General features: G+C 35.6%; 1 protein-coding gene across 1 annotated transcript; it reads right to left on the reverse strand.

Annotated features, from left to right (window-relative positions):
- Positions 1 to 1,440: 1,440 nt before the first annotated feature.
- Positions 1,441 to 13,516, reverse strand: LOC112513365 (DNA mismatch repair protein MSH2). Its single transcript, XM_025119601.1, has 13 exons — positions 13,261 to 13,516; positions 13,078 to 13,127; positions 12,944 to 12,976; positions 9,161 to 10,234; positions 8,173 to 8,727; positions 7,989 to 8,099; positions 7,802 to 7,891; positions 7,636 to 7,707; positions 7,231 to 7,341; positions 6,147 to 6,273; positions 3,247 to 3,431; positions 2,944 to 3,096; positions 1,441 to 1,852 (listed from the first exon to the last, which is right to left on the reverse strand). The coding sequence occupies exons 1-13, from the start codon at positions 13,307 to 13,309 to the stop codon at positions 1,652 to 1,654; spliced, it is 2,811 nt and encodes a 936-aa protein (XP_024975369.1). The 5' UTR covers positions 13,310 to 13,516; the 3' UTR covers positions 1,441 to 1,651.
- Positions 13,517 to 13,889: the final 373 nt, after the last annotated feature.

Raw genomic sequence — 13,889 nt, forward strand, 5'->3', positions numbered from 1 at the left:
CTTCACTAACTGTTAATGATACCATTGTATTTGGACACTAGTAAAGAACACCTGAGATCTTCCTTGAGAGTTGCAAGCTCGGTCTGAGTATTTCTTATTAAGCTGTCTGTATGGATTAAAACTCGTTAAGCCAAAACAAACAGCCAATCTCCTGCACTTGAAAGTAGAGATTTACACACACACACACAGATATGTATATATTGCTTGAATTTTCTACGAGTGTATACCGTCTCCTAGGCCTCTATTGTAGGACACTCGGACTCTATATTCAAGTTTCCATAGGTCTCGATGCATACAACCAAGTCCAAGAAGGATATCCGATGAAAGCTACGTCAAGAAACCCGAATGTTTATCTCCGAAGAACGGCTCATTTGTAATTGTTGATCTTGATGGCCCCGCCCCATACAACATTAGAATGAAATGCTAAACTTGTTGGATAACCAAATGCGAATGCAATCACATCCACCACATCCTTGATAGCAGCAAGCAATGCCCAATTGGATTGATGCTCCTTTACAACCAAATTTATCACCTACTTTATAAACGGCCAAATGAGCAAGTGGTGCCAACCCCGCTGTCTCGCCGACGATGTTTCCCGATTGATCAAACCCTTGGATGAAATTTTCCAGAGGCAACACTTCCCATGTCCCGAATCATGGAATGGTGAATCCAAAGCAGCAAGTAAATCCCTGGCTATAATGACTTTGTTGTCCCCCCTTGGAAAGTCGCATTTTCCTTTCCATCTTTGGGGAGGAGGGGGGACGCGTTACAACACGTTATTTTGTAAGGTGTGGGCGTTAACCCCTGCAGCTCCATTCTAAGGCTTGACTCTATTGTAACGCGTTATGACGCGTTACAACACGTTATTTTGTAAGGTGTGGGGGTGATCATTATTGGTTTTCAATTTATGACAACATTATTATCACATCATTATCACAGCAAAATCACATCATAAGAAAAGTCTTCAGTTTATCAAAACATTACCATTTGAAAAGTTTAATAGGATTCAAGAAAAAAAAATAGTAGTTTTTATTATACTAGCCGTTTATTGTTTTCATTAAATGTATTTTACTCCCATTATTCCATATATATTTTCATTTAAACTTTACTTTTTATTAATTAATCAATTTTGTTTAACATTTAAATTAAAAACATATATACTATACATATACACATGTAGGAGAAGAATCGTCAAACTAGATGAATGGTTGAGATTGGGTTGTAACGGTTAGGTTTATATGCTATTTTAACCTGTAGAAGACATAACCAAGTACAAGCCACTGTAGCATGTAATGATATATATTCATATATGAATAAAAGTTCATAACTCTTTCTACTTCTCACAATCAATTGTATTCAGTGCAAGGCCATAAACAATTTATATTATATATATATATATATATATATATATATATATATACGAGTTGCCTGTCACTGGAAATCCACATAAGTGGTCCTTCCAAAACTACTAATTACCAAACACCCCATCTCCCTATCAAAACTATTCCAAACAAAACCCATTTGACCAAAAACGCCCAAATAAACATAAGGTCCCCATGTAGAACGACACTATGGGTCCATGGGAGATCGGGGGCAAAAGTGGTAATTACAAAAATGTGGAGGAAAACCATACCTCCAGTTTATATGGCACCTAAAGAAACTGCTGGAGCCATTTACAGTTGCTGGCATCATCCTGCAACTCATTCTTTAACCTTTTCACTTCTTGCAAAGCCTGCTTTAAGTCCATTTTGTCAAGTGGCAACTCAGAGAAGTCTTTTAAAAACTGGCGAGCCCGAGGAGCACCTAACGCCATATCATCTGGTTCGGATGGTTTCTTTCGCTTACAACCCACCTGTAGAAACATCATAATCAGGATTAGGTGATGAATTTAAGGGCCTGCTCGTTAGCAGCTTAATGAGCCTCGCTGCTTATTCAGTCAACTATACATGACTGTTTGTTAGAGGCTTAATGATGTAGAAAGTGGCATATTCAATAAGATTCTAGGGGGAAGCTTAATGCAGAAAGCCAAGTTTTTTTTCAAGTCTATCCATCCCAATTAAAAAATACGCTCCTTCCATCTTATGAAAAAACCCTCCCGAACAAAAACCTTCCAAATCTATACAGAAAGATCAACACAAACAGCTTTATCCGTACAAGACTTAACAGAAAATCAATCACACAGCCTAAGTTCTTTTTGTTTTATATAAGTTCTTTTTGTTTTATATCATGTAAATATTTTTTTTGTGCTATAATGATGTGAAAGAAAAAAAAATGTGAGTGAGTTCCCATTCACCTGATGTGATGAGAATCGAGAATGAAGTAAATTATGGATATTTTCAGGTGGAGCAATGTCATGTCTTGTGCAAAGTAACACGACAGTAAAAGGTGAAACGAAAAATTATATAATCTGTCCATCCAAAATAAATGTCCACAATGCACAAAGCTCTAGAATTGTGTAATTTATTATACTTTTTACTAACTAAATGACAATTGTACCTTTGATAATAAAGAGAGTAATGGATTTCTCCATCTCATAATTAAGCATGGAATTGGAAAAGGTGGACACTTAATTTGGGACAAATAAAAGATAGAAATGTGGACTCTTATTTTAAGGCGGAGGAGTACTTAGGGGCTGCTTTGTTGGTTTTTCATTAAGTCCTGTCTGTGTGGATTAATCTGTCTATAGAGATTGGGAAGGTTTTTGTTTGGGAGGGTTTTTCATAGATGGAAGGAGCACCTTTTTTAATTGGGAGGGATAGGTCTGGAGAAGACTTGGCTTTCTGCATAAAGCTCTCCCCTAGAAGCTTACTGAATAAGCCACATTCTATATCATTAAGCCACTACAAAAAAGTCTGTATAGCTGATCGAATAAGCTGTGAGTCCCATTAAGCTCATTAAGCTGCTAACAAACAGACCCTTATAGAATAAATATAGAACCCGTACCTCTTCCTCAGGCTCATTTGATACAATTGAAAGAGGCGAGAAATCCTCCAACTCAGCAGCTTTTTCTCTAGCAAGAGAGACGACACTTTCGGGAAAGTTAGCAAACTCTGCTACATGGATGCCAAAACTTTGATCACAAGCCCCAGGTTCAACCTTGTAATCAGTATCACAAAAAATGAAAACAAAATCAGCCATAATCAGTGGGTTCCCACAGTTCTCTATAGAAATCAATCAGGATTTAAGTTTGTGCATTTTGAAAACCTTTTTTTTTCTTGTATAGCATTCTTAAAAGAATCAACTAACCTTGTAAAGCATTGTTAGCTTCTGGCTTGATGAGTCGATGTGTGCGCTGACGTGATAATTAGCTACACCGGAAGGCTTACCAGCATTTTCATGAGCTAATGCAGTCAACTCATGAAAGTGAGTAGCAAACAAAGTAGGTGCTTTAATCACTTCAACCAAGTGCTCACAAATGGCCCAAGCTAAACCTGCTCCACAAATCAGAATAAGTGATCGTAAGAATCAACGAATAAATCAGAAACTTAAATGTGTTGTACCATTAGCGTGCGTTTGTATCCAGATAGACAGGACAGGAGAGTTGTTACGCGTTTGATAAGACAGAACTGGACAAGATAGAACAGATAAAATGACCAATTTACCCCCAATTAGTTGTTTATATCTTTTATATATTTTGATTAAATTTATGTAATTTATTAAATTATAATAAAATAAATATTTTTATAACAAAATATATCATTAGAAAGTTTTCGTCAAGACGATTAAAACGAAACCAAAATAAAAAGTTATGTAGTTTCCCAATTTTTATTTTATACCTTTTCTATATTATTTTTTATTATTATATTTAATAAATTACATAAACTAACCAAAATATAGAAACTATATAAAAATAATATTTTGAGGACAGTAAAGTGAAAACTTAAAGAGCATAAAAATATAATAAATAATTTAAATAATGAATATAATGTAATGAGGGAGGCTTATTTGATGTTCTATAAGAGAATTAGATTTTATTTTGAGATTATATTGGTAAAATATAGGTCTGTTTCACCTTGTTCCATGGGGTGGGCTTGGAACACGCCTATTCCACTCTGTTCCACATAAAAAGTCCTCACAAACGTAGAACAGTGATCCCTGTTTGTTTTGTCTGGTGTACCAAACGCACACTTATTGTCCTCCAGATATTTGGTTCTCCCATGATCAAGGAGGGGATCCATACAAGCATGCAGAACATGGATCACTTAGCCAAACGACCTTCCGACAGAAAAAATCCTAGACCTTACAGGTTTTAAGAATGTGTTTGCTTAACAGAAGAATGCCTCTTCCACACACAAAAATGCCTAAAAACATGTCGGAAGGTAATGGATTTAATTTTTTATTTATCAGAAGGTCATTTAGCTAAATAACCCTGTAGAATACATAAGGCTTGTGATAGCAACAGGTCCACAGTGGCATGACAGCAATGGTGGGAGAAACATATTGCCTAGATGACGGACAACTGCAGAAGCTGCTAGGGGTAGAGACTGCAACATGACTTATGGGGATGTGGTGGAAGGATGCAGGAAATCACTGCAATCGATCAGCTGTTGGCAGCTTAGAGTTCAAGGAGGGCTAGGGATTAAAAGATCTTTTTATAGCATGTGCTCTAATATAACACACAAATTTCTGGTTTCCAATGACATCTATTATTGAGGGAGAATCCTACGTAAATAATATACTAGATGGTTTCGAGGAACGAAAATATATTAAAAAACGAAAGCCCTTTTAACTGTTAAATGTCTCTTCATTGAATGCAATATATCATCCCGTTAACTCATCCTTGTACATTGGTAAATATACACTATATGCTTATAGAAAGATCACTGAAAACAATGGCATGAAAGTTAATGTAATGGACACTAGATAAATGATTGATTGCTTCTTCAATGAAATCAACTTCTTATGATTTTGACGAGTTCTAAAATTGTAACTTTCAGTCGTCTTCAGCTTTCACTCTTTTTGTCATTGGATTCTGTTAATGTGTTAGCTATTATACAATAAATGCAATATATTAGGATATAGTTAAGGTATTTTTCGCCATAGAGTGGGCCAAAAAAAAGGATAATTGATTTGTTTGTGAACTAGCCTTAGCAAGCATGATGACTGATGAGGAACACCTCGGATCCCAAAGCAGCTGATTGTCTGTGTGTAGCAATGATTATTAAACTCCCAACAGCTGATTGTATCTATGCTATGTATGTATTAACTTCTCATTGTGATTTTGCTTTACACTTTATAATCTACATGTATAGATTTTATTTTACCAACATGAATTTCCTTTACTATCAACGAGGTTAATCCTTAACAATACATCCATTCTTCTTCATTTGCTCTGCAAATTGGGTCGCCACTTCGAAGTTTTAGGTGAGTATCTATGTATGATGTCATTGATTGTATACTTCTAGTTCTTTATCCCCCTCATTTGTTCGCTAATTTCAAAGTTATTCTTCAACTGTTTGGTTTTTTAGACTAACAAACTTATATATTAATATATATATGCACCCCATTAATTCTCCTTACGCTTGCCAAATCCAAGTGTCCAAAGATCAAATATTACACACGCACATATCGTTGCAATATAGACCTTGAGCAATCACGACACAACTAACGATGCAATTGTTAACCTAATAATCAATCTTAGTATAGAAGTTAGAACTAACCAAGATGATATCAGTTAAAATTAAAAATGTTCAGGTGTATATATCAACAGTTAACATTCACTTATACAGGTCGATGTGATCATACTGGGTACTAGTACATGACGTATCTGTTCAAATGCGTATATTGGTAAACAAGAACTGCATTCTACAGTTACAGAACCCAATCACACTAATATCCTGCTACCAACAAACATTTGCATGGTTCTTTTGTCAAAATTTTGGAGCTTTTCTGACAAAATATTTTTCTCAAAACTTTTCACAAGCCAGTGGTCTTGGAGTGGAGGTATGGTTCGCGTACATCCTACCCTCCCCATACCCGACTTGGTGGGTTCATTTGGTTTGGTTTCACCCACTCTTGCATGGTGCAGTGATGTTTATGACAAGGTTACTTTTAAATGTTAAGTAAACAAGGTCGCACAGATGACTTTATGCAAGAACTTCAGATAAAAGAATAAAAAACCATGAAGTTTGGATCGTTAAACTGACCAAATCCATCATAAGTCGATGTTCCACGGCCCAACTCATCAATAATGATCAGCGACTTATCAGTAGCACCTTTCAAAATTGATGCTGTCTCCAGCATTTCTTGCATAAAGGTAGATATTCCACGTAACTACGCATAACAAAAAAAAAGTTAGTTTTCCACGAGTGAATGATAAAATCAGTATTACAATAAATGCTATTTCAGATTCATCTATGTTAAACAAATGACAGATAAGCATCATCAACCTCTTTGATTAACAATTATTAGTTCAATCAAGCATTTCAAAAAATAACATGGGGGATTCATCAAATTTTCTCATCTGGAAGGTAATATAATTGTATCATTTGAACAATGAAAGTGGTCGTTTATAGAGGTAGCTGAACCAAAATAGCATAGTATCGACTTCTTATTCTCATATGCATAGATGATCCAATAACAATTATATGTTACTTATTTAGATGAACCACATAGGTGTCTACATACAAACTAGTGGAATCCCTACACGATCTATCGGTCTCATGGGATTTAATCGAGTCTGTTGAGACCTTATTCCTAGCACCAGCATGGAGACATCCCTGCTAATTTAGTCTTCTATGGGTTAATACAGGACTCTTTTGTAAAGCAACTTATCATGCTTCTATTCTAACCAACAAAGCTCCATCTGACGATAAAAACGGAGTGTTCCAATAGAACATGATAAATTGGCCAAAGGTACTGTGTTGTTATAAGTTGGGTCTAGATTTTTTATTCCAAAGTTTCATATTAAGACGGATTTGATTCGCTTAACCCATTAGATTATTAAGCACTAGAAAGTCGTTCAACTGTCTACCTCCACTCTAACAGTTTTTAGAGATCCCACATTTATGTAAATAAACTTACTGGACAATAGAGCTTGTTCAAAAGACAATAGCATCTATTTACAAGAGCATGCAGAAGCCTCTAATGCCTCAGCCAGTCACCCTAGAGATCTTAAAGATAGCTCTTTTCAAGTAAACAAACTCCACCTTTCAACAATATCTAGCAATATATTGCTTAAGAACTTTTTAGAGTTATGGTATGAATAGAAGACAGTAGAGTACACCATACCTGACAGTCACCAGCACCGACACGAGCAAAAATACAGTCACGGATAGAAATGCTAGCTTTATCGCAAGGAACAAAGGAACCCACTTGAGCCATAAGAATGTTCACACCAACCTGCAGAAATGATAGAAAATTCATTGCAAATTGACAAGTCAAAGAATACCTAAAGCTACATATGGAAGTCCATAACATTCTAGGCAAGGAAGCAACATTTATGCCCTTCAATATGACCAACTGTAAAAGAATAGCAGTAGCAGTTGCTACATGAGTTCACATCTCCACTAATAATTGCAAGAAGACGCGAAGCATGCATTCAACCAAACAATATAGATTGAATAGAATCAACGCATTTTATATATTTAATTTGAAGGAGCAAAAACCACTATTTGAAAATTGATAGCTTTGTACCTGACGTATAAATGTGGATTTTCCACCCATGTTAGGCCCTGTGATAATTTGAAACCAGCTCTTTCCCCTAACCTAGTAGTTTGTGAGAAAGATCATATGATGAATGCAATGTTAGTGCCACTCTTTTTCAATAACCCAAGGAATCCTACATTGAAAGATATCTTACAAGTTTGCAGTCATTTGGTATAAAATTCACCCAGTCTTGAGCTTCCACACAAGGGTGTCTACTGCCTTCTAATATAATATCTCCTGTATCCTGTCAATGGCAACCTCCGGTAACTAAGAAATATCTTTAAAAGAAGAAGAATTATGAACCACATAACAAAACAAAGAGGAACCCACAAATTTATTACCGATTTTGTGATTTCTGGTCTTGCATAAGGGGTAGGGCTGCTAGCAGCCAGATCAGCAAAACTAAGCAAGACATCGAGCTCTGAGAGCAACATAGCCAAGCCCTCGAACACCTGTATAGAAGACTCGTCTATGACCATCTGTAGGGCATTATAGAAGCAAAATGATACCGTAAAGCGTATATACCTCAGAGAAGGTAGCTGCGGTTTCAACAACTCGGGCTACCAGCTCCTTCTGACAGTTCTTATATTCCTCCAGTATCTTCTGGTATTGGTCTCCTAATTTCTTCAGCTTAGTATTTGTAAATTTTACACCATCCTTCCGAGTTTCAAGAACAATAAAAAGGGTATTGAGCTTCTGCCTTACTTTTGGTTCTTCCTTCTTTGTGATTCTAAAAACATGTCCAAATTGCGTACCCTTATCTAGCTTTAAACCCTTGTCAAGAGGCAGATCAAGATCTTTAGCAGTTTGTTCATGCAAATCGTGTATTTGTTGTTCTACTGACTCTTGCTCATTTTTCAGGGTTGACAACTGGGAGTCATATCCAGGTGAAATCATGTATTCTCCATTCTCAAGTTGATCAAGATCAACAGCAACTTCCACAAGACCAATAAACTTATTCAGGTGATCATCATTAGTCCAATAATTTAGATGATCTGTATATCTTCCCTTAACTAAAGATGCAAATTGACCATCGTACCGTTCCATTGCACTTTTAATGAATGGAAGTCTGATGCTTGACTGCACAAAAGAAAACAGTTGCAGGTATACTCGTTATTCACCCAACAAAAAGATTAAATAGCTACAATGTTACACACTAATTGGCATCTAATTATCACATTATCCCAGTACTGTACAGTCTGAACTTCAACGTCTTGTACAAAATATCCTCCTATTAAGAAAGAGACAGTTTTTGTTGCCAATATTGTATGTATAATGTGTAGAAACCTATCCCTTGTTATTCTTTATGCAAAAATCATCAGAAATTCTGCATATTCGAGGTTTCTCAACTTGTTATCTCCTGTCTAATTAATCAGTTAGCGACACTCCCAAGCATACCAAATAAAGATATTCTGAGACAGTGAGACGTGACATAAGAATATCCAAAACTCAACCCATGAACCATCAAAAGTAGCTAGGAAATGAAGAAGCGAAGATGCAAAAAAATATTCACCTGATAAAGCTTGACAATGTGGAACAAACTAGCTCTTCGCTTCTCAATACTGCGCATCAATCGTTCAATATCAGATATCCTTTTCAAGTGCTGCCTCAGGTCCTGACGGAAAGCAGGATCCTCCACAAAAGTTTGCACCAAGTCTAATCGTACATTTATCTCTGTCACATCCAACAAAGGTTGCTTTAACCACATGTGTAGTAGCCTTCTGCCCATGCCTGCAGTACAAGTTCTATTCATGAGACCAAACAGGCTAAAATTTTTGTTGGCATCCGTTTTACTCTCCATGACATTCAGTGCCCTTATAGCAGCAGAGTCTAATCTCATGTAGCTATTAAGATTGTACTGGCTGATAGTATAATTCCCATAATTATTTTCATCAGCAAGTAACTCAGCATAGGACAGTAACACGCCTAAAGCCCCAGGTGCAAATTCAAATGCTGAAGCTAGATCACGAACTGGTTCACTAGAACCTTTGACAAGCCTACCAAGATCCTGTGCCAAATCTCTTCCTTTGAACTCGGCTTTCTTTCTTTCAGTTACCATTGCACCACATCTTGAAATTGCATCGTACAGGGCTTTACACTCACTTGATTTGGTAAGTTCGGTAGGCAAAAGACATTCTTTGCAGCCGAGAGCAACTAGAGCAGATTCAGCGCTTGTAAAGTGGCTATCATCAAGAAATTCAGCCATTCCAAGCACCCTCTTAGCGAGATCAACATAACCCAAACCAACAGTGCACCCAGTTTCACGGAAGTTTGGAACTAGAGCAACAATCACCGGAGAGTCCTGCATATCATTGTTCGCAAACAGAACATCTTCGAAGCTGCCGAGATTACCAGGAGTTCCCCTTTTCATTAATCTCCAGTTTGAGCCACTGCCCTCATATAGCTCAAGACTATGATCAGTTCTCTCTAAGAGTAGATCACGGACAATTGTCTCAAACATATTTTTGCTTACACTTACACTAGACACAGCATCAGATCCACTACCGATTTGTCTTAAGGCTGTTGTTGTGTGGTAATATGTTTTTGCAATAAAAGAAGCATTCTCACCATGAGCGGTGAAATAATCCTGGTAAGATTCAACCCCCACCAAAAGATTGAAAAGAACTGTTAAAAGACGACAATTAACTGGATAAAAGAAGCAAGTTAATTTGAAAGCATAAGATATTACGAAGTAACATTTAAAGATGAGTTTTACATCATCGTATAAGTTGCAAAAATTAAACGAATCATTTGAGAAGGTTTTGGCTGGAGTGCAACAGTATGCATATTCCCTTCAACATATTTTTCTGTATCCATTTCTTTTCCAAGCAGTAATTCCTTTTCATTTCTAATCTGTACTTGTACCAGGTATCATGTATATATGATAATTTGTAAGTTTCCATTTCTTCAATAATTCATCGGATCTGTTTCTTTTTAAATCTTCATTGAAATTTCTAAAATGGGCATGGTCCAGCAGCCAAGTGGAAGTAAGCACAACATCTATAAATTGGAATTTAGTTTTATAAAAAATGGATGCCATCTGTTAACACAAAATCAATGATAAATATGATCTGATTTTTGTCCACCACTTTAAGAAACTCATTTTTACTACCACTTTCATCATTATCCACCATCCATTTATGGAGTAGAAAATAAACCTTGACAAGTTCCAGCTTATCTGAATACCTTTTCATAAGCGTTCTATCAACATGAACATTGATGTTCATATTGTTTTTTTCTTTATTCATTGTACTTGTTCATTAATTTGATAACGAGTGTGTATTTCTAATGAGCTCATGAACAAGTTGGGAACAACAATTGACCATTCCATCACCTTGCCAATAGTGACAAAGGTAGAAAAAATAAAACAGAATGGGCTAAACATAAATTTATATTTATTTAGTAAAACATAATTGTGAGTTAAGTGATGGTAATAGTTCACTTCTATACTAACAGGCTAATCATATGATGAATTATAGGGAAAAAAGTAGAGCTAATAAAGAATACGAAGTTAAGATTAAACTATGAAATATACTTGAAATTGCAATGGGGATGTTCAAAGTTTCCTATAGTTGAATAAAAATGATCCAATCACCATACTTCTATATTTATTTTCCACAACTGAGCTCAGATATTGATCGGCCATGTCAAACATACAAAAAGGAAAAAAAGAAATAAGTTTTACAATTGAAGAACATGGTGGTCTAAATATAAAATTTCCATTTTAGTGAAGAATATCCACCTTCAATTTACTTCGTCTATGCTTTCTAGAACTCCTTAATTTATATGTACAAGTTTCTTATTTCCCAAATTATTTTCCATCAGACCAATTTTGCAATATATGAAATATAAAAACTACTAGCAAGGATACTAAAGGCCTGATTTTACACATTTAGATTTTGAAAAAAAAATGAAAACTGGACTGAAAACATTGTTTGGTAAATGTTTATTTTTCAAAATATCAAAAATAAATTTACAAAATTTCATAAACCACACTTTAAGTTGTAAGCTTGATTTTAATGTTTTCATGGTTCACAGAAAAGGTTTACTAAAAAAACATATTGACTATTAGACTAATTAAATTGAGATTTCAAACCTAGTATAATGTGTTTATTTTAAATTTCCATCTTATCTTTTTGAAAATAAACAATCCTGACATACACATTTTGATTTAGTTGGCAAAAAGATATAACAAATCTACTTGCATTACAAAAAAACCATAAACAAAAAATAGAAAATCTAAGTGTTACCCAATGAGGCTTAGGAACTTAGAACTTTGGGATGGGCCAACTTTATATCTTATGAAATACGAATGATCAAACTACCAATGAGGCTAAATTAAGAGTCACTCGTCCCTTAAGAGCTTTGTCACTGTTTGCCCAATCCATTACCGTTAGTTTTCTGTACTAACCCTATTTTAATCAAATGCAACAAAATAGATCAAAATATGGTTGAACATAGAGACGGCCAAGAAAGAGAATGGAAAATGAGAACCAAGAAGGGAATGATTGCTTGTGCAACAGCCTGGATTTACACATAAACAGAACAGATAAGAATTCATGAGATACCCCAGTAGTTTTTGACAAAAGAGGTGTTGGTTTAGAACTGAGAAGCATTGTAAATTCTAAGGCCGCAACCCACTTAAAGAAATAAGACCACTTAATGGAAAAAAAAGTAGACCAAGGAAAAACCATAAGCAGGTACTGCAACATTGATTCCAGTACATAGTACTTGCTAAAGGAAACATAATATAGAACTTAATGTGTACAAAAACGAGCAACACCGGTAATGAACAAATAAAAATGAGATGTAAAAATGAAACAGTCGTCAGGGGCTTAATGTAAACCTCTTCTACTAATGACAATGGTCTATTTCTACCTTTCCCTCCAATATATCATCATATTCATCTCTCACACATTAGTTATATCTTTTTCTTCTAGGTTTACATTCACGACTTAACGATATTCTAAGTTTTTAATCATTTAGCCATGCAAAATACAATGGCATTTGATGCTTAACCTCCTATGACGAAAGTGTTGTTTAACTGGCAGGAAATTACACCCCTCCATCTTGAGCTCTAGCATGATCATCTCATAAATGCACACTTTGTCCTGCCATGGAGATGGCCTAGTAATTACCTTTTGTTATGCTAACACAATAAACATGACCAATGCAAACTGTTTCCCCATTTGTGCATAAGTAACAATTGAAATGATGACCAAATAAGTATTTAAATTTTTAGTAAGCAAATCAAGACGTGTGTGTAAACCACTTAAGTATGAGAGAGAGGGCTGACCCGTCGATCAAAAAACCGAACGGCCTTCGTGTCCTGCACAACAAAATTAGGTCTTAGACAAAATTCCTCAACTTACATCAACTGTATACAACAATTTCAAGAAATATGAGGTAATGCGAATGAAAAAGACTCACATTAGGTAATTTCTTGAAGAACGTGAGAAACCCTTGAGCTTGTTTAGCATCTACAAGAATCCAAGCACACGCAAGAGACAATAAAATTTCAATCCAGTTCTTAAGGTAGTCAACCATATCATTATATAATCCATATCATTTTCCTTGTATGCGTAGACAGAAACGGAGATAAGTTGTGTTTACCTAATTTGAGCTCAGGAAGCTTGTTGTATTCCTGTAAATCTCCATCCATGGTCGATTCTTCGTGAATAAACAAGGATAATAATACAAGTTACACAAATGAGAACCGAATTAGGGCTTTGTAAAGACGTCGATAGACGCTAGAACACGAATTTTGAGGTGAGGGTTTTGGAGAATTGGGCGGGAAAAACAAGCGGCGGCCCGGCGGGTGGTTTAGAGACGCGCGTGTTAGCCACGTTCCTTGATGCGAATGGTCCCTGTCCATATAATTTTGCGAAATTATCAAACTATACCAAAAACAAAGGGGCCGTTTATTTACCTTAACGGTAAATTTCAACTCTATTGTATATTTATTGGGTAAGATTTTAATTTATCAAAACGACATCGTATGTAATAATTTATCCTGTAAACACTAATCATAATAAGAGTCGTCACCATCACTTACCGGATAAGACTCTCGGTTCGTGTATTCGCTCTTACCAGGTAAGATTCTTGGTCATTGCCATATTAATCCAGTAAAGGAATTTGACTTAATAAACGCTTACCCAAGTAAGCATTTGGTAAAAGCCCCCTAAATTACAATGGTGGTCAGTGTGATATGTTCACATTTTAGATTTGATCCTTAAAACAAA

The sequence above is a fragment of the Cynara cardunculus genome (genome assembly GCF_001531365.2).
Source record: "Cynara cardunculus var. scolymus isolate 2C chromosome LG 5, CcrdV1, whole genome shotgun sequence".
Lineage (NCBI taxonomy): Eukaryota > Viridiplantae > Streptophyta > Magnoliopsida > Asterales > Asteraceae > Cynara > Cynara cardunculus.

Excerpts from the sequence above, each read along its gene's own strand:
- LOC112513365 (XM_025119601.1), bottom strand. The coding sequence starts at position 13,309 with ATGGATGGAGATTTACAGGAATACAACAAGCTTCCTGAGCTCAAATTA. Across the intron at positions 12,977-13,077 it reads TCTTCAAGAAATTACCTAAT|GACACGAAGGCCGTTCGGTT; the intron begins GTGAGTCTTTTT and ends TTTGTTGTGCAG. Across the intron at positions 8,728-9,160 it reads ACATTGTCAAGCTTTATCAG|TCAAGCATCAGACTTCCATT; the intron begins GTGAATATTTTT and ends TCTTTTGTGCAG.